Below are 19170 nucleotides of genomic sequence, written 5' to 3'. Positions count from 1 at the left end.
GTTGTAATTAAAAGATAAAATTAATATATTTACTGGCCAGAGGTTTGTGCATGTCAGTACAGAGAAAACAAAAGCATTTAAAGAAATTCCTCTGGTGGGTCAAAAACTGGTATAGAACATAAAACCACAGAGTTGCAGCCAGATGAGGTGGGCAAAGAGAGCCGGAGAAAGGGTGTTCTATAAGATATGTTTCTGGACCGCAAATGAATGAGGAATAATCAAGCCAGCCCAGATGCACAGAATCCAAAGTTGTGGACTGAGGAGTTTAACTCTCCAGCTGGGTAAACTAGATGAGCCCATTAGCACCAGCCGACCCAATCCAGCCCAGCTTCAAACATGATAGACCCCATTGCTGACACAGATCCAGAGCCAAGCATTTCTGACTACTTCCAGTGTGGTCCGAAGCATTGCCAGCTCTGTTTAGAACCCAGCCTTTCCCACTGGCCCTACCTGCCCCATCTGAGTCAACTTGTGCACCACCATCTGCAAGAGTCTTTAAAACACAGCAGGCCGATTGTCCAGCTCCTCTTCAGATCCTGCCGGGGCTTCTCACTTCTGTCACGGTGAGATCCCAACTACCAGGGAGCTCACGTCTATCACCTACACACAAACATGAATGCAGTACTGGACATATACAACATGGTAAAAATATACTGAGGGAAATTAATTTGATTAAATATAATTTTAATCATTCCTATTCCTGGACATGTGGGCTAACAGAATTTTAAAAATTATAGACAATGTTTTGAAGCCATGCATGCATGCAGTTCTTTAATTCCTATTAAATTTGTATTGAGTTGGCACTTCCAGGAGTGGGAATAAATGGTGTATAGATATAGACAGTCATGATGTGACCCTTTACAAAAAGCTAAACTCACTGGTTTTCCTCAGGCCAGACTTGTTTCTCTCAAATCATCTTTCTACATCTCCCAGTGAGTTCTCTTGAAGACACAGTTTCAGCCAGGTCACTTTTCCACTCCGCGCAGCTTGGGGGCTGCCTCTGGCTTCTATGCTCTGCCTCCCCCAGTTTCCGCGACCTCATCTTTCCCGTCCACCGCTGCCCATGCAGATCGGTGCAGTGTGCATGCACCAGCCTGGTCTTGGTCCCTCCGTTCTGGCTTGTGTATCTTTGAGGCACCTTTTTGTCTGTGTCAACATCTCCTTCAGAAGCTTTTCTCAGTCTATTCAACCTTGTTGTGATTCCAACACTTACACTGTATCTGCCGCACTTTACTGGAATTACCCATGTGTCTAAAGGCCACTTCAGTCAACTGTTGCCTTGGTCCTGTCCACTGAAGTTAATGTAGGGGGTGTTGTACTGGAAGGTTTCAGAAGACACTCACTTCAGTTTGACATCTTTGATTGGTAGGAAAGGATAAACTTTTCTGCCAGAGTTTGTCACTCTGCCATGTATAATAAAACAATCACAGAACCATGCTGTCGGAGCAGTGGTTCTCAACCTTCCTAATGCTGTGGTCCTTGAATACAGTTCCTCATGTTGTGGTGACCCCTAAACATAAAATTTTCATTGCTGCTTCTTAACAGTAATTTTGCTACTGTTATGAATTGCGATGTAAATATCTGTGTTTTTCAATGGTCTTAGGAGACTTCTGTGAAGGGGTCATTTGACATCCAAGGGGTCACGGTCCACACATTGAGAATAGCTGCTATAAAGGCAGCCCTTCTTCTAAAGAGATGTGTAAATGTGGTGCTGACTTGGTGATTCTGCTCCATGGTACATCCAAATGATAATGTTATATAGTAGTATAAATGCACAGACTATCTTTCGTTTTCATTCAAAGTAACACATTTTCTTCTGCACTTCCCTTTATGAAGTTATTCACTGAGCGGCGATAAGAGAGGTTGGCTTAAAATCGACTCCGTAACTGGCGAGATACTCAGCGCGGCTCCGCTGGACAGGGAAACAGAAAGTCTGTATCGGGTACGAGTGGTGGCCACTGAAATAGGTGAGCAAAACCAAACCAAACCAGGTTATTAGGAAACACATCAATAAAAATGAGAGGGAGGGCAAGAGAATTGATAAGGTTAAAAATCACTGCTGAGTATAACCATAAAGACAGGGTGAGACAGGTACAAAGGTGTGCGTGCGTACATACGTGTGCATGCATGCGCGTGTGCATGCGTGCATGTTCAATTCTTAATGATTGTGTTAGAGAACACTTGGGCCAATATGGGCTTCTGCCAGCAGAGTTTCCCTGAGGCTGAAGGGAATTAGGGATGATGCCAGCTCTGGTTTCCTGCAGGGACTAGAGCCGCTTCTAGTAAAGTTCTAGAGTCCTTAGCTAACCTCTCTCACTACCTCCTCCAAGGAGATTGAGGGCTTCTACCAAAGAGGAAATTCAAGGCCCACTGAGCCTTACATTACAGCCCTCACTGCTCATGCTGTTTTGGAGCAGAAGATACTTCATGCAAGGCTGTCTACCAGAAAGCGCATGCAGTAGTGACCTGGGAGTCCATCCTTGGGGATTCTGATTCAGCAGGTATCAGGGGACCTGGGGATCTGCTGTTTGGATGAGGCAAGATGGACTTTTGAAAGAGAAGACAATTACACAGATATGCCAGGATGTTTGAGCCATCCCTGCATAATCCTTACATCCTATTTAATTCAGTTGTGATACAAGTTGTCTACTCACGCTGAACATGGAGTTCCAGGAAAATGTTCAGATTAAAGTAAAGATAACTCACAGGAATAGTATGCTAACCAGGAATTAAGGCTGGTAATTAAAACATTGAGTGTCTTTAAATGGAATTTTCCATCTTGCAGTAGGAATTCTGTTGATCTTAAGCTGATTAGCTAGTAATGTATCTGCTTAGCTTATTAAAAAGGATGAGAGTGGAACAAATGACTACCAAACCAATACAGTTTTAGACCAAAAAATAATAAACTTTAAAAATACAAAGCCCTAAATTAGAGGCAAACACAGGGAGCAGAGAAAGGAATCATAAAAATGTATGGGAAAAGATGGAGACCGGAATGACCATAGTCCCAGCGAGCAGACACACAGCTGTCCCAGCGAGCAGACACACAGCTGTCCCAGCGAGCAGACACACCAGAGCTGCAGGCTGTTGTTGGAAGGGAAGTACAAGTGGACAGGCCTTGGCTGAGACAGGCAGCTGTTTTCGTCACTGGCTGTGCATTCCACTATCAGGTTGTCTATGTTCACTTGGTGATTTAAAAGCTCCCAGTAAGTCCAAGGGAGGTTTCTGGCTAAACCTTGATGCCATGCCCTCCCCCTGAACCCACAAAAATCGACACTTCACTTTGCACGAGTTTCGTAAGTGGTTCTCACATTTTAGAAGCTTCATGGATTGTGACCATGAGCCAAAACCATGTTACATTTTCAGTTGTTGGCACTGAAATCATAATGTAAATAGACCAAACAACTTCAAGGACTTCAGTGGACTCGTCTTTGCTTTAAGAACAGCCAGAGACATTTTTGTGAAGACAAGCAAGAAAATAAGGCTTCCTGGAATCAAAGCAGGAGCCAGAAAAACAGCTTAGGGGAACGGAAGTAGTCCCGCCATTGATACGCTGTCTGCATGAGGTTAGGTGAGGACAGTCAGGGTCCACTACACCACATTGGACCTCCTGTGTGCTTCTGTTAGTGCCCAAACTTTATGCATAAAGAAACCAAACACTGAGAAATTGATTTACCCAAGAGCACACGGCTACCAGTGGGTCACTACCATAGCATGGCAACCGTTTGTGTGCAACCGTTTGCTGCCTTTGTTTACCCGTGAGACCTTCACAAAGCCACAAGCTTCTCAGCGGAAGACAAATGACGCTCAGAAAGTTGAGTTGGGATGCTTAAGGCAATGGTAAGTGATAGAGAGTTCACCTGGTGATCTTCCTCTCTCATGTGCACTCGCTGTATGAACTCAGCTAAGTTATACAGCTTCTGAGTGTCACTGTGCACACACACACACACATTCTGTTAGTATTACTATTTAAACATTTAAAACATTTTTATTACATTCTATTTGCGTGCGTGCACGTGTGTGTGTGTGTGTGTGTGTGTGTGTGTGTGTATACACATCAAAGATCAATTTATAGGAGTTAGTTTTCCTTCCTCCACGTGGCTTTCAGGGATTAAACCCATGCTGCCAGCTCTGGCAGGAAGTGCCTTCAGCCACTGAGTCATCTTGGAGGATCCATTTAAACCCTTTTACCAGTACTAAAATTAGGTCTGTAATTCTAAAAGCTTCTTTCTACTACTTTAATAGACCTGACCATTTAAATATTGATTCTTTTAAAGGAAAGAGAAACATGCTTCCTTGTGAAGGATGATGATAACGCTTGGAATGATGTTCTAACCTTTCAATTTCTCAGGTGGGTCCTCTTTGAGCTCCACGGCGGATTTCCACCTGGCACTCACTGATGTGAATGACAACCCCCCACGCTTGGCTAAGGACTACACAGGCTTGTTCTTCTGCCATCCCCTCAGTAGCCCCGAAAGTCTCATCTTTGAGGTAACTGATGACGACCAGCAGTCACTTTGGAGGTCCCAGTTTACATTTGCCCTTGGCAGAGAGAGCTTACAGAATGACTGGGAAGTTTCCAAAATCAATGGTGAGTTTTCAAATGTACAAGGAGAAAAATCAATGATGGATGAAGGAATAATGGTCCCCCCACCCCCTCCCTTGGCTGGCTTTATAACTCAACATAGAATTTTCTTCTTGCTCCAAGAAAGCAGTTCATGCTCTGGAAACACACAGGAAAAGTCTTCAAAGCCCCAGGCTTTGTGGGAAGGGAAGTTTGACACCCCACATCCTGGCTGGTGTACATGGATAGATGGACAATTTGAACATCAGTTGTAAATTTCTAGTGAAGCCTGAGAAACAGATTTTATAATAAATTTTATTCAAACACAATTAACATACAGCAAATAACAGTTGAGCAATGTATACAACTTTATAATAATATGTCTATCCATATATATCATTACATATATAAGATCAGCACAATCAAGTCGATATTTTGCACTCTTAAGTTTTTATCTTACCTTATTTTTTATTACCCCTGCCCACCCCATTAAGCCCACCCTATTTTCTCAGCCAGCGATCAGTCTTTGTGTTGCTCCAAATCTATGTTATTTGCATCACTTCATATTCTTCCATCTTCTTCCACCCGGTATGGTTATTTGGGGATGCATTCTTGTTTCATGTTCCAGAGCTTCATTTCTTCATTGTGCAGTAGTGATAAGACAACTTAGCGTTCATCTCTCGAAGACTGTTAGTTTCTGGGCACACATGTGGGCAAGTGTTTGGTAGGAGCGTGCCCTTCCATGTTTCTCAAGGCATTGAATGTCTGCATCGTTTAGAAGGTTACTGCTCTGCTAGTTAAGAACAGGTCGGACTATTTCCCAGCTTGCTCTTTGCATTGTACGTTCCCACCAGTGCACGGGACCCTCAGCTGCTCAGCACCCTCCTCAGTGTACCTGCTATGCTTGGTGATTTTTAGCCTCTAGTGGGTGGACAGCAGCCTCTATCATATTTTTGACTGGTATTACCCCAGTGACTAATGTTCGAAGCCTCTCCACATGAAAAGTGTGGTGAGCTGCCATCCATCCATACATCAGGAAGCAGCTGGTCAACTATTGTTTCCAGCTTCTTGGGCTTTTCAACTTCTATTGTTGAACTGTAGGTGACTGTGTGAGTGAGTGAGTGAGTGAGTGAGTGTGTGTGTGTGTGTGTGTGTGGTGTGCTTTATCAGGAAATTGAATTTTTATAGCAATATCTTCTCCTCCTTCTTATTATGTATGTGTGCTTTGTGAACGTGCACCGTGTGTGCAGGCAAGAGACTGCAGGGTCAGAAAAGGGCATCAGAGCCCTCGGAACTGGAGTTACAGGGCTTGGGAGCCAACGCGGTGTGTGTGGGGGGTGGGGTGGGGGGGCGGCCCTGGTCCTTTGTAAGAGCAGGAAGCACTCTTCATAGCCGAGTCGCCGCTCCAGCTCCTATTGCAGTATCTTCTAAACAGCAATTTTTTAAAAAATATTAAAACTGGAGTTATTGATTTCTTATATAATCTGTGATTTTTAAATGTGCCTGCTCTTTTCTGAAGAGAAACAGAGGGAGAGTGGAGGGAGGCTTTATCTTGAAAATCTCAGAAAAACTCAAGTGGAAAAAAATCCCTATCTTATAATACTACATTGTTTTGATTATTATAGCTCCATCTAAGACCAGAAATCAGTTGGTATCATTTTTTTTAAAGTTGTTTCATCCGTTCTAGGTGTTTTGCAGTTCAGTGCAAATGTCAGCATGCTGCTTGTCTATTTCTAGCAAAAGAAATCTGTTGAGATTGGGATTAGGTTCCTCAGAGTCTATATGGGTGTTTGGAGGTGGGGCGCCCTCAATTCATGAACACAATGTGGGTCTCCACTTACTGAGGTCTTCTTTAATCTCTTTCAGCAACATATCTTAACTTTCAGTGTGTAGCTCTGAAATGACAAAAATTATCTGCTCTTTTAAATAGTGTTTTAAGATTTACATTCCTATACATCTCTAGGGTCTAGACACAATTGGTGATTTTTAGATATTCTTCTCATATGACAACTCATTGACATTGTACACTAATTATTGTAGCCTTTGGATCCCGTCGGCTTTCTACACAGGTTGTGTTGTCTATAACGGACAGTTTTATTACTTCCCTTCCAATCTTGCCTTAGTACTGGCTAAAACTTTCAGTAAGAGGAGTCGAAGAAGTACTGAGCACCCAGGTGCTTGCCTTGTTCTCTTAGCGCAGAGGCAGGTTGCCCATCTTCACAGTAGTATATGTTTAGATGATCTGTATCTGATACTTCGGCTTTCTATCTGCAACTCACTGAGAATTGTTTCTCTTCGTATGATTAAGTTAGGTTTTTTGTTTTTTGTATTTTTGTTAGCAACTGGGTGGCTTATATAGGCTTTTATCTTGGTATTGCTGAGATAAGATCTATTTGAGGAAATATTTTATGCAATTTTGAATTTAATTTGTTAAAATTAAGTCTTTTTGCATTTATATTAATAAGGTGGCACACGCCTTTAATCTCAGCACTCGGGAGGCAGAGCCAGGCAGATCTCTGTGAGTTAGAGGCCAGCCTGGGCTACAGAGTAAGTTCCAGGAAAGGCGCAAAGCTACACAGAGAAACCCTGTCTCGAAAAACCAAAAAAAAAAAAAAAAAGAAAGAAAGAAAGAAAGAAAGAAAGAAAGAAAGAAAAAAGAAAAGAAAAAATCTACATAAATTGACCTGTATTTTTCCTTACAAAGCTTTTAAAAATCCATTTTTGATATCAGCGACTGCTAATCTAATAGAGTAAGTTAGAGGTGTTCTCCCGATTCAATTATCTTGAAGCCTGTCTGTGTGAAATTGGCAGTCTTTCTTCCTTAAAATTTGGGAGAATTTATTTGCTGATGAATACATCTAGGATCAGAAAGCCTTTTTTTCAGTGGAAAATTTAACTGTATACTTCGTTTATTTGTTATATAAATCTATTCAATTACACATTGCTCCTTAGTTGAGACTGCTAGTCTGTAGTTTTCAAATATTTGCCTAGTTCATTTTGTTTGTCTAATTTATTGGCATACAGTTACTCATGACATTCTTTTCTCATTATCCATAGATGTATAGTGATATCAGTTCATTCTGATGTTGGCAAGTTATTTCTTTTCTTTCCTAATCAAGTAGGGGACAAGTTAATTTATTTTGTTCATAGTGTCAAATAACTGGTGTTCCGATATCAGCTTGCCCTCTGTTTTTGTGTGTCCTTGCCTGGGTCTTTACTTTCCTTACTCATCTACTGTGCTTGACTAGTTCTTATTTTATGCTTACTAGGGTGGAGTCAGTGGCAGATAATTTGGTTTTATTTTTTCCTTGTTAAGATAGACATGCAGTGCCACATACTATCTCAGGGTTACTTTACCTGCATTCCACTGTACAAAATTACAGGATTATCTTTTGTGTCCTATGGGTTGCTTAGAAATATGTCTACAAATATTTTGCAAATGTACATTCTTTTTTTTCTGTTTTCGTGATGTACTTCACTTTGGGTAGTTTCTACTTCAATGTCTTTAGGCTACTGATTTTTCTATCATATTCTGTTTTCCATTTATTCAATTGAGTATATTTTTCACATCAAAACATTTTAGTTGTCAATGCTACCAGTTAATTTGGGTCTTTTTTTGTAGTATTCATTTCTATATGTCACAGTCTTAAATGTCTAGCTTCTTGAATATATGATTCTTTTCTTGTCCTCATCCATTCTATCACAGATTTAATTGGTTAGTTTTTTTATTATTCTATTTTCTAGCATGTTGACAAATTTTTATTAAATACAGGGCATTTTTCAATTCCTGCAAATATTGAGTTTTATTCTGAACTGTAAAGTTTGGTTAGCCATTAGAAAAAATCAGTCCTGGCCCTGCCTGAGCTAAACTGAGCCCCTAGGAGCTTAATGGGATATCTTCATGAGCTACAGTGTTTGTGAGTTTGCTTCTGGGAGCAGGAATCCATCCTGTGTGCATTCAAAGGACTCTTCCATTGTTCTTTTTTTTCTTTTTATTTATTCTTCTTTCATAGAATATATCCCAACAGCAGTCTCCCCCTCCCACTTCTCTTTCCCAGATCCACTGCTCCTCCATTTTCCTTCAGAAAAGAGCAGGCCTTTCAGGGATATCAACCCAACACAGTGTAACAAGATGTAGCAAGACTAGGTACAAATCCTTGTATCAAGACTGGACGAGGCAACCCAGTAGGAGGAAAAGGGTCCCACAAGCAGACCGTGGCTCTTTCCTGGGCTCAGGAAGTTCATTTGTGTGCATACCCTAACACTTAGCTGAAGACTTTGGGACTCTCTAATTTAATTACTTAGAAATTTTATTCACTGTGTGTGCTCTTTGCATGCATTTGAGGGGGATAGGCAGGCCAGATGCTGACCTGTCTTTCTCAATTGCTCACCACTGTTTTTTAAACTTTTATTTTTCTCTCATACCTTACATTCCTACCTCAGTTTCCCCCCTACCCACTCCTCCCAGCCTCTCCTTCCCCTCTCCCCTAGATCAGCTCCCCTCCATTTGAGCAGGCCTTCTGGGAATATTCACCAAACATGGCATAACAAGTTACAACAAGACTAGGCACAGACCCTCATATCACAGCTGGATGTGGCAACTCCACATGTGGTAGGTGGAAAAGGGTCCCAAAGGGTCCAAAGTGCAAGTGAAAGTGTCAGAGATACCCCTGCTCCCATTGCTGGGGGTCCCACAAGAACACCAAGCTGCACAACCGTAGGGCCTATGCTGAGGACCTAGCTCAGACTCCGTGTTTGTCACTAGTCTCTGTGACGCCATGAACCCCGCTTAGTTGACCCCGGGCTGTGCTCTCCTTGGCTGTGGGTCTCAGCGTCTGCTCCCCTTGGTTGCTGGATGGCACTCCTCTGATGACCGCTGGGCTAGGCACCGATCCATGAGTGCAGGGGATGTCATCAGGAATCATTCCATTGACTTTTTTTTTTTCCACTCCCCACCTTGTTTTTTTGAGCCAGGGTCTCTCATTGAACCTGAAGCTTATGGACTGGGTAGGGTTGGCCAATGAACTCCAAGGATCCACCAGTCTCTGCCCCTTTCTCTTCACGTCCCCTGAAGAGTCACAGGCACACGGCCATGCCTGGCTTTCTGGGGGTCAGAACTCAGGTCCTCATGCTTGCACAGCGAGAACTTTGCCCACTGAGCCATTTCAGCCCCAAGGGGCCTCCATAGATCCACAGAGCACATGCGGGCATACTCCCCTCCCCCCCCCCACACCCCTGCTCTGGACTAGAGTTTTGTGTGTCCTCTCCTTGATTCTGTGTTACTGAAGCTGCAATGTGAAGTTAAGCCTGGGTTCCTCTTCCCTGCAAAGAGATTAAAGAGCTAACAGCAAGCTGGAGGCAGTTGTTGGATTTATGCCATTTATCTTTCTTCCATTAACACCCACTGTCTCCATATATTCATCTGTTATTTTCTTTGTTTTTGGTTGGATGCTAAGCCTAGATCCTGCTATTCCAGGTTTGCTAGGAATAGAAACTTAAGCCATAATAAATAAATGCAAAAATCTTGTCCAGATTTGGAAATTTTCTGGGCATATAGGTGAACAGATTTTGTGTGTGTGTGTGTGTGTGTGTGTGTGTGTGTGTGTGTGTACTCATCTACGAGCTAAAACTTGTAATCAAAAGTCAATGTTTAATGAAGCTTTCATACAGACAGCCGCTGTCACAACAATGAAAAGTGTGAGGTAGTAGATAAATAAGTACCCAGCCTCAGCTCTGGGAAGTGACACTGGCCTCTTGCCTCAGTCTCTTATAACTTAAAGAGTTTTCTTTCTGTAATCTGCGTTGTGGCTTGTGTTTGCCTGTTTGTTCGTTCTGCTGATGATTTTTTCTGCAGACAGCATTTTGCCCTCCTTTGGAGCCATTCTAGTGTTCCTAAATGCAAAGACATTGTGATGTGCCTGGATGCATTTTGTGCAGACATAAGTTATGGTGCTGCTGGCCAGGAGTTCAAAGTCAATGACTTAATACATGTTAATAAGGTAGCTTTCAACAGAAACATGCAGGGAACAAGTTTACACATTTATCACCTGATTAAAATGCTGTGATTAAAGGTCATAGAAACTTAAACCTTATATTTCTCTAAGGAGCAAAAGTTCAGTATTTATTAATTCAGTGTTTGGGACAAATTTATAGAATTGTTGTTCTACCAAGAAACTATGAATTCAAAACTTAAAGGATGGCTTTATTTTTTAAAATTGGTTCTGTGAGGATTTTGTTCAATGTATTTTGATTGTATAATTTAATACTATGTTGGTTTATAAAAATAATAGTGCCAGGTTCTCCTGCTAGAACTCATGAGATGTCTAGCCACAGGTTCTTGGCCCCAGGACCCAATAGCAGTACTAGGTGTGGGTTTCATCTCATGAAGTGGCCTTAAATCCATTCAGAAAGTACTTGGTTACTCCCCTGACCTCCATGCCATTATTGTACCAGTGAGCATGTCATGCCAGATTGGTTGTTATTGTAGCAAAGGGTCCACAACTGGGTAAAACTGATAATTGGTAATATTTCCTCCTCTGGAATTGTGCACAGTACCTTCTATTTATGAAAGCTATCCAGTAGGTATTAAGATTCCAGGTGAATACTAGATTGATTTCTTCATGTTCCATGACTTAAATATGTGGTATGTACCCAACAACAGGATCTCACTGTTAAGTTCTGGATAGTAACCAAGGGCACTGGCAATAGCCTGTAATGTTTGGTAGTCTATAAGCCATCACTGACCAACAACGCCAACATGGTAACACATTACTGATACTAGGATTTTTATTTGTTAAACTATAATGTCTAGTACGAGTATTATTACCCTGTTATGGGTTATTACCATTTCAAATCTTTATATGTATTTATGTATATATAATATATATATATATTTATAATAGCAGGTTTCTATATGACTTAAAGAAAAACTAAACCAACAAACTAACCCCAGATTTACAAATACCAACACAGAAACAAAAACAGCATGAAAAAACCTGTCTAGTTCCAAAAATACAAATTTCATAGTAATGGTTCCTAATAAAAATGACATGGAAGGATATCCAGACAGAGAATTAAAAATAAGGACTATAATTATGTTCAAACAACTCAAAGACAAAGAGCTGAAAGAAACAAGGAAATCAGTCTAAGACATGAATACAGAGTCTGAATCCTGAAGAAAACCCAACCGAATGGAAATAAAAACCTCAGTGGAAAGCCTCACTGACAGACGACGGATTGTGCCAAAAGCAGAGTCGGGGTGGAAGACAAAGTAGAGGAGTCGGAAAGAGAAGTTGATGAGAGAGTTTTTTCAGATGAACAGAACATGGGAGAGTTTGGGCATAATATAAGAAGAACTAAACTTTGAATTGTGTACATAGAAGAAGGAGAGTACCACAGCACACCCACAGAGAATATCTTCAGTAAAATGATAGAAAAAATATCCCAAGCATAGTGAAAGAGATGTCCATCTACGTTTAGGGGACTACAGAACACCAAATTGGACCAAAAAGAATTTACTTACGACATATTATAGTTAGAATCACACTAAAAATACAGAACAACAACAAAAAAAGGTATTGAAAGTTGCAAGAGAGAAAGGTCAAAACCACTTATAAAGGCAGGTTCCATATATATTTCAAGTCTTAAAAGACAACTCTCAACTGGTACTATTGTGCCCAGCTGCACTACCTACTGAAATTGAAGGAGAAACAAAAACTTTCCATGATAAAACAGATGAAAGGAATTCATGACTACCCAGCCAGCTCTACAGAGGATACTAGAAGGAATACTTCAATTTAAAGAGAAAGATGAATACAATACACCCGAGATGTCATAAGGAACAACTAGACAATGCCTAGACACATAATCAAAAGAGATCTGGAAAAAAACCCACAAGATCAACAAGTTGACAGGAATTAGCACATAATATTCAATAATAATCATGACTACTAACCATCTCAATTCTTCAATAAAAAGACACAGACTAACAGATCGGATTAGAAAATGAAATCCATCTTTTTGATGCTTCTAAGAAACAAGCCTCATCATCAGTGACAGATACAATCTCAGGCTAGAACAACAGAAAAGACATTCCAACTAAGTGGAAGTAAGAAACAAGCAGATGTAGCTGTTCTTTTTGTTTCTTTCTTTTTGGTTTTTGAGACAGGGTTTCACTATGTAGCTTTGGATCCTGTCCTGGAACACTATAGACCAGGCTGTCCTTGAACTCATAGAGATCTGCCTGCCTCTGCCTCCCAAATGCTGGGATTAAAGGTATGTGCCACCACCACCTGGCAGGTGCAGCTATTCTAATACCTGGCAGAATAGACTTCAAACCAATAGTAGTCAGAAGAGCTAGGGTAGTGGATTTCATGCTCATTAAAGAAAAATCCACCAAGAAGCTATTATAACTCTAAATATCTCTGCACCAAACACAGGGACACCTGATTTCATAAAAGACATACTACTAGATCTAAAACCACAAACTGATCCCAGCACAGTGAAAGATAAACTCAGCACTGCTTGTATTAATAGACAAGTCATAAAGAAAAACTCTGGAGTTAAATGTCATCATAAATCAAATAGACCCAACAGAAGAATGCATTCTTCTCAGCAGCCCACAGAACTTTTTACAAAATTGGCCACATATTGGGGCATAAAAGAAGTCTTAACACAGATGGGAAAAATTGAAATTGCATCCTGTATTCTATCTGACCACAATAGGATAAAGCTGGACACCAATGGCAGTAGAACCTAGAGAAAGCACATAAATTCACAGAAAGTAAACACACTACTGGATGGTAATGGGTCAAGAAGGAAATCAAGAAGAAAAAAATTAAAAATCTCTATAACTTAGTGAAAAAAAAAAAAACCCACAACATACCAGAATCTATGGGGCACAGCAGAAGGCAGTTCCAGGAGGAAAGTTTATAGTACTAAGTGACTTAATCAAAAATAAAAATTTTAAAAATGAGATTGATGTACCTTGGAAAAGAACAACTAACACCCCAAAAAGGTAGATAAGAAGATGGCATACAGAGATGACTCAGGAATACCCAACACCCCAAAAAAGTAGATAAGAAGATGGGATACAGAGATGACTCAGCAGTCCAGAATCAAAAGCAGGGTTTGAGTCCCATTGCTGACATGACAGCTCACAGCATTCTGTAACTCCAGACACAGGGGACCCAGTTCCCTCTTCTGGCCTCTGTGTTCACTTCGTGAGTGTGGTACACAGACATAACTGCAGGCAAAACACCCATACATAAAAAGTAAAAGATGAAAAAAGACAGGCAAGGGTAATCAAAATCAGGGCTGAAATCCATGGAAGAAATGAGAGCTAACAAGATTGACCTTTTACCAAATTAGCCAAAAGAAAGAGAGGACCCAAATTAATAAAATTAGATATGCAAAAGAAGCATTACAACAGACACCATGGAAATTCAGAGAATCACAAGGACATACTAAAAAAAAAAGTTCCACCAAACTGGAATCTAAAAGAAACTGATGAATTCATAGATATATGACCGACCAAAGCTAAATCAAGGAAAAATGAGTAAGTTCAGCCCTAGCATCAAGTGAGACAGAAGCACTAAATACAAATCTCCCAACAACAACACAAAGTGCCCAGGGCCGGATGGATTCAGCACAGAATTCTAAGACCTTTGCAGAACCAACAGATTGATCAATAACTCAAGTTATTCCATAACATTTTTAAAAATTGAAAATGTTCCCTTTTCTATGAAACCAATATTACCCCGATGCAAAAACCATTCAAAGACACAACCAGTATCTCTGATGAACATGGACACAAAAAATTCTCAGTAAAATACTTGGAAACCAAACTCAAGAACCCATGAAAGGCACATTGATCAAGTCTGCTTCATTCTCGGGATTTGGGGATGGCTTCATATACATAAATCAACAAGCAGCGTATAAATGGACTCAAGGACAGGAACCAATAGTCACCTCATTAGATGTGGAAAGGCCATTGAGGAAATCCAGTATCCCTTCATGATGAAAGGCCTGGAGAATCTAAGGATACAGGGGACACATCTCAGTCTAACAAAGACAGTATACAGCATGCCCACAGCCAACATCATGCTAAATGGAGAAAAACTTGAATCATTTTCACTAAAATCAGGAATATGACAAGGATGTCTGGCCCTCCCCCAACTCCTGTTCAATAATAGTACTTGTAAAGTCTTAGAATAAGACAGAAGGAGATATCGTGATACAAATAGGCAAGGAAGAAGATAAAGGATGTTTTAGTCTATTTTTTAAAGGTAAGTGACATGGAAAAATAAAAGTTCAATTAATTAAAGTATTACCTATATCAGACTATTTTCCAGTCTATCTGATTACATACAATGCAAAAATGAGCTCTAGTCCTACTGAGCAAGGGTTTTGAATTCATTTTCTCCATGTTCTGACAGGCACACATGCTAGACTCTCCACCAAGCACACAAACTTTGAGGAACGAGTTTATGAAATCCCAATCCTCCTCAATGATAAGGGCCAGCCACCCATGGAAGGCACTGTCGTCTTATCAGGTAGGCACCTTGCATAGGTGACATGGAATATCTGTTATCATGATGGGTTAAGGGGCCCTTGTATTTAAAGTGGGATTCAGCAACTATTCACTTGAAAACTTATCCTACAAAATACTGTTCTGCTTTTTAGTTACTTTCTGCAAGTGTGTGGAAGGAAGCTGTTTCCGGCCAGCAGGCAGCCATGATGGGATACCCACTGTGGGCATGGCAGTTGGTATACTTCTGACCACCTTTCTGGTCATTGGTGAGTATGACTTCTAGGAGCCAAGGATTCTTGTCGCTGGCTTGAATGTGAGCTCATCGTATCTTCTTACTTAGGGGTTTCCTGACTTGGGTACTAACCAAGGATATATAAACAGTCAATCATGTTGAAGTGTCCTGGTCAGGAGGTACTATGTCAGAACCCCTCCACCTGTAGTTTCAATCCTTGGATTCCCTGCCGACATTTATACCACAAGACTCTTTGTATTAATCAGTCTTTCTTTAGTAGTAACGAATACCCGAGATAGTCAACTTGACAAACTGTTTCTTTTTGGCTTGTGGTTTCAGAGATTCTAAGCCATGACTGATGGGCTTGTTGCCTCAGGGTCCGTGGTAAGGCAGCTCTTCATTGAGCAAAGCTGCTCACCTCCCAGTTGGGGAGAAATGAGAGAGAAAGGGGCTAGGTTCCTACTGTCCCCTTTGAGGGCATGTCTTCAAGAGGGCTAGGGGAGACTCCTGATCATTGAAGTTCTTACCTGGTAATGCTGAAGTGGGGACCGGTGGAGCGCATTCAAGATTGAGATCCTATCAAGCTTTACACACAAATTGCTGTATTTTGAGCCTGGTTACCAGGCTTTTTTTCTGAAGGAGAAAGACATGCAGTCTCTATGCTCTTCTGTGTCAGGCACTGGGCTTGTTGGATTGGTATTGTGGTGGGCAAGGCCTACATGATCCTTTATTCAGAGAGGTCATGGGCTCTTCTGCCCTTGTGGGAATAGGTAGGAGTGTGGGCTTTGAAGAGAAGATGCTGTGACACCTGAAATGTTGCCGAGTTTTGCTTTGAGCTTGTTGTTGTGGTGGTATTTGTTTGGGTTTATGACTCTGGCTCTTTATAATCCAGAGTGACCACTGCATCACAGCCTTGACACTCTACCTAGCTGGATAGCAGTCCACTCTTGTAGCACTTTGCCTCCCACGATAGCCATGCTCTCTCTTTGGCTGTCCTCATAGTGGCTAATTAGAAAGATACTTGAATATTCACGTGCACATGATTGAATGGCTTAACACAGTCTCACGCTGTCTTCCGGAATAATTCCCATCTCCTCCTTTCTTTAAAGTCTTCTCAGCTATTCCCTTTATATCTAGACAATTGTTCTCATGTCCCAAGCTGTCATACTGGACTTCAACACAGGGCTCTGAAAGGACTCTCCTTTCCTCATGCTCTTCAGTGCAAACTCCTTATGACATGGGTGACATGGGAAGGCCTTGGCAGCCTGGCTGCTACTCACTTTATCATGCGTGGTGACTCGGTGACCTTGAGAACCACTGTCTGCTGCATAAACTTCATACCAACAGAGCTGAATTTCCTTTCTTTTGGGAGAGGGACACTCTTTGTAGTTAATTATGGCCCTGAACTCAGGTAATCCTCCTACCTCAGCCTCAGAGTTAGATATTTGAGACATTATTTACTGAACTCCTTCTGCTTTTATGCCTTTCATTGTCTTTCCTACCCACCTTGAAAGGATTGAGTTCATGCACCAAGTTGCAATTTTTTCACACAGTCTTATTTCCATGATCCTACTCTAAGTTAAAGAATGAGGGGAGTTTTGAGGATATGTAGAAATAGGATTAATAGGCATTTCTATGTCATATCCTTGTTCTTTTCAGATGGGGGGTGTATGAATTATTACAAGATTGTTAGCAAATTTCTGACCATCTTGTCTTCTCCATAATGGTGCCTCCTGTAATTACTGATGAGCAATTTCTTTAAAGCAACTCCTTCTTTTCCTAGTGAGCTCTGATAGTTCAGATTAGTCTAAAAAACACAATGTGATCTTGTCAGTTCAGAGAGGTAGGAGAAATCAGAAAGTGCAGGCAATCCACTCAAGGTCCCTTAGAATGGCGGGCCCTGCTAGGAAGGTACCCAAGGTGTGTATTTACCACTAGGCTACATGCCAATCCCTTACTGTGAAATTGAAATGGTTTTTAAACCATAAAACGATGCGTGTTTGGTAGGTACAGTGGAAGTAAGTTCTAGGTAGGTGGGCAGATCTGACAGTTCCCTGGTTCTTATTCAAACCCTTTCTCTGGGGAAGAAAAACTAGAATCAATATTTGGGGACGTACAAAGTTCAGACACTCATCCACATACTTTTCCCTCAGAGAAGTTAGGACATTGGTTCCTGTATTCCCCAGGAGAAATCCTATCAGCTTCCAGATTAGTTACAACTTGAGACTTCCTACATATTGATAGCAGGTGAGCTGGTTACTTATGCAAGAGGGCCAATGCCCAGAGTTCAGTACTCACTAGAACGAAGCCCCGTCAAATGGCACAAATGGAGGTTCACAAGTCATTCCCCACTGAGACACTGTGCTGTGTTGGTACATCTACAGCTTGCATTTGTTTGATCCTGAGATTTCTCTTTCCAGGTGTAATTTTAGCAGTTGTGTTCATCCGCATGAAGAAAGATGAAGGAAAAGATAACATTGAAAATCCTAAGTCCCCTGAAGCTAGACCTCTGAGAAGCTGAATTTGAAAAGAAATGGTCAAGTTTATGCACCAAGTGCTACATCAATGCCTCAGCTGTTTAATTTCATCCGAAATGTGAACTATAATTGGTAGAGTTTATGTATCATGTGCTATATCAAGGCCCCAGCTGTTTAATCTCACAATTTCATCCAAAATGTGAACTATAATTTCTTTGATAGCATGCCACTCTTGTCTTGTAATATTTTATACTACTTAGATATTTTATGTGCTGTCGACATTAGAGTTATTTTCCATTTCCCATGACATTTTCCTCTTCCACAAAAGGCTTAGCTACATAACCCAAACTTTCCACTCTGGGGCAGATGAGCTGACTGTGCTTTCTGTGCATTGTTGCTTCAGAGACCCCTCAGTTACCCATCACCAAACTCCCCAGACTCCATTTCTTCTTTTTCTAGTCCATCCCGTGTCCCTTCATCCCTTGGTGTTACACTGGATTTAGAATATGTCACACAAAAGAACAAAGTGAAGTCCCGGGAAAAAGAAAAGTGGGCAGCTTTGTTCCTTAGAACGAACAACAGCTTCTCTGTGTTATTAACCATCTTTAATGGAGGTCCCCCAACTTGGCAATGGCGCAGATCTTGGGGAGGTATTAAACACAGTTGCTCCATTCCCAGAGAGATTGACTTCACAAACCTGGGCACAGGAACTGATGAGCTGTCTAGGTTTACTCACTGCTACATGCTTATATACATGCTGCACATGTTTTATTTGTATGTTGAAGTTTTGTTATATATTTATCACATGGAGGAAACAAGGAAGCGTGGAGGTGGTGAGGAAAATCAGAAATAAATGATGGTTTCAGTTGTTTTTATTTCCCTGATCTGTCTGTTTTATTTAATTTGTGTGTGTGTGTGTGTGTGTGTGTGTGTGTGTGTGTGTGTGTGTGTGTGTGTGTAGAGGCATGTAGGTCCAGAAAGCAATGGTTATTGTTTTTCAAAAGTTTCTGCCATATGGAGTAAATATAAGAGGAATGGTGGATAAACTTTAAGTCACTGTGCCTCAGCTTCCGGGCCCAGGAAACCCTGACAGGTCCTGTCCAGACGTCCCACAGACATACTGGGACTTGGGGAAGGCAGAGGCACCACCAAGGAGAAAGTCGTCCCTCCACCTAAGAGATCCTGCATCCACTAGCAGCCTGGGTCACTCTGCTACCTCCAAACCTGTGAACCCCATGATGCAGCAGAAGAGGCTCTGTCCCATTCCCGCTATTCCCTGTTAGGTCAGAGCCAAGCAACCCAGTGGCCATGTCTCTCTCATCAGAAGAGACCCTCAAGCATGATCGTCTCCATGTGGTTGGAGAAG

General features: G+C 41.3%; 1 protein-coding gene across 3 annotated transcripts in view; it reads left to right on the top strand.

The window, feature by feature from the left end:
• Cdh17 (cadherin 17) overlaps nt 1–18679 on the top strand; it is a 95684-nt gene extending 77005 nt beyond the window's left edge. For all 3 annotated transcript variants that reach the window (XM_076563887.1, XM_076563885.1, XM_076563886.1), the window contains exons 14-18: nt 1837–1967; nt 4352–4591; nt 15001–15117; nt 15248–15361; nt 17748–18679. In XM_076563887.1, coding sequence (XP_076420002.1) covers nt 1837–1967; nt 4352–4591; nt 15001–15117; nt 15248–15361; nt 17748–17848 — 703 coding nt within the window. In that variant the 3' untranslated portion in view covers nt 17849–18679. The remainder of the gene's footprint in view (nt 1–1836; nt 1968–4351; nt 4592–15000; nt 15118–15247; nt 15362–17747) is intronic.
• Nucleotides 18680–19170: the final 491 nt, after the last annotated feature.

This window comes from Peromyscus maniculatus, chromosome 2 (assembly GCF_049852395.1).
Source record: "Peromyscus maniculatus bairdii isolate BWxNUB_F1_BW_parent chromosome 2, HU_Pman_BW_mat_3.1, whole genome shotgun sequence".
Lineage (NCBI taxonomy): Eukaryota > Metazoa > Chordata > Mammalia > Rodentia > Cricetidae > Peromyscus > Peromyscus maniculatus.
Note: the sequence above shows the minus strand (reverse complement) of the source record. Positions and strands in the feature narration are given on the sequence as shown.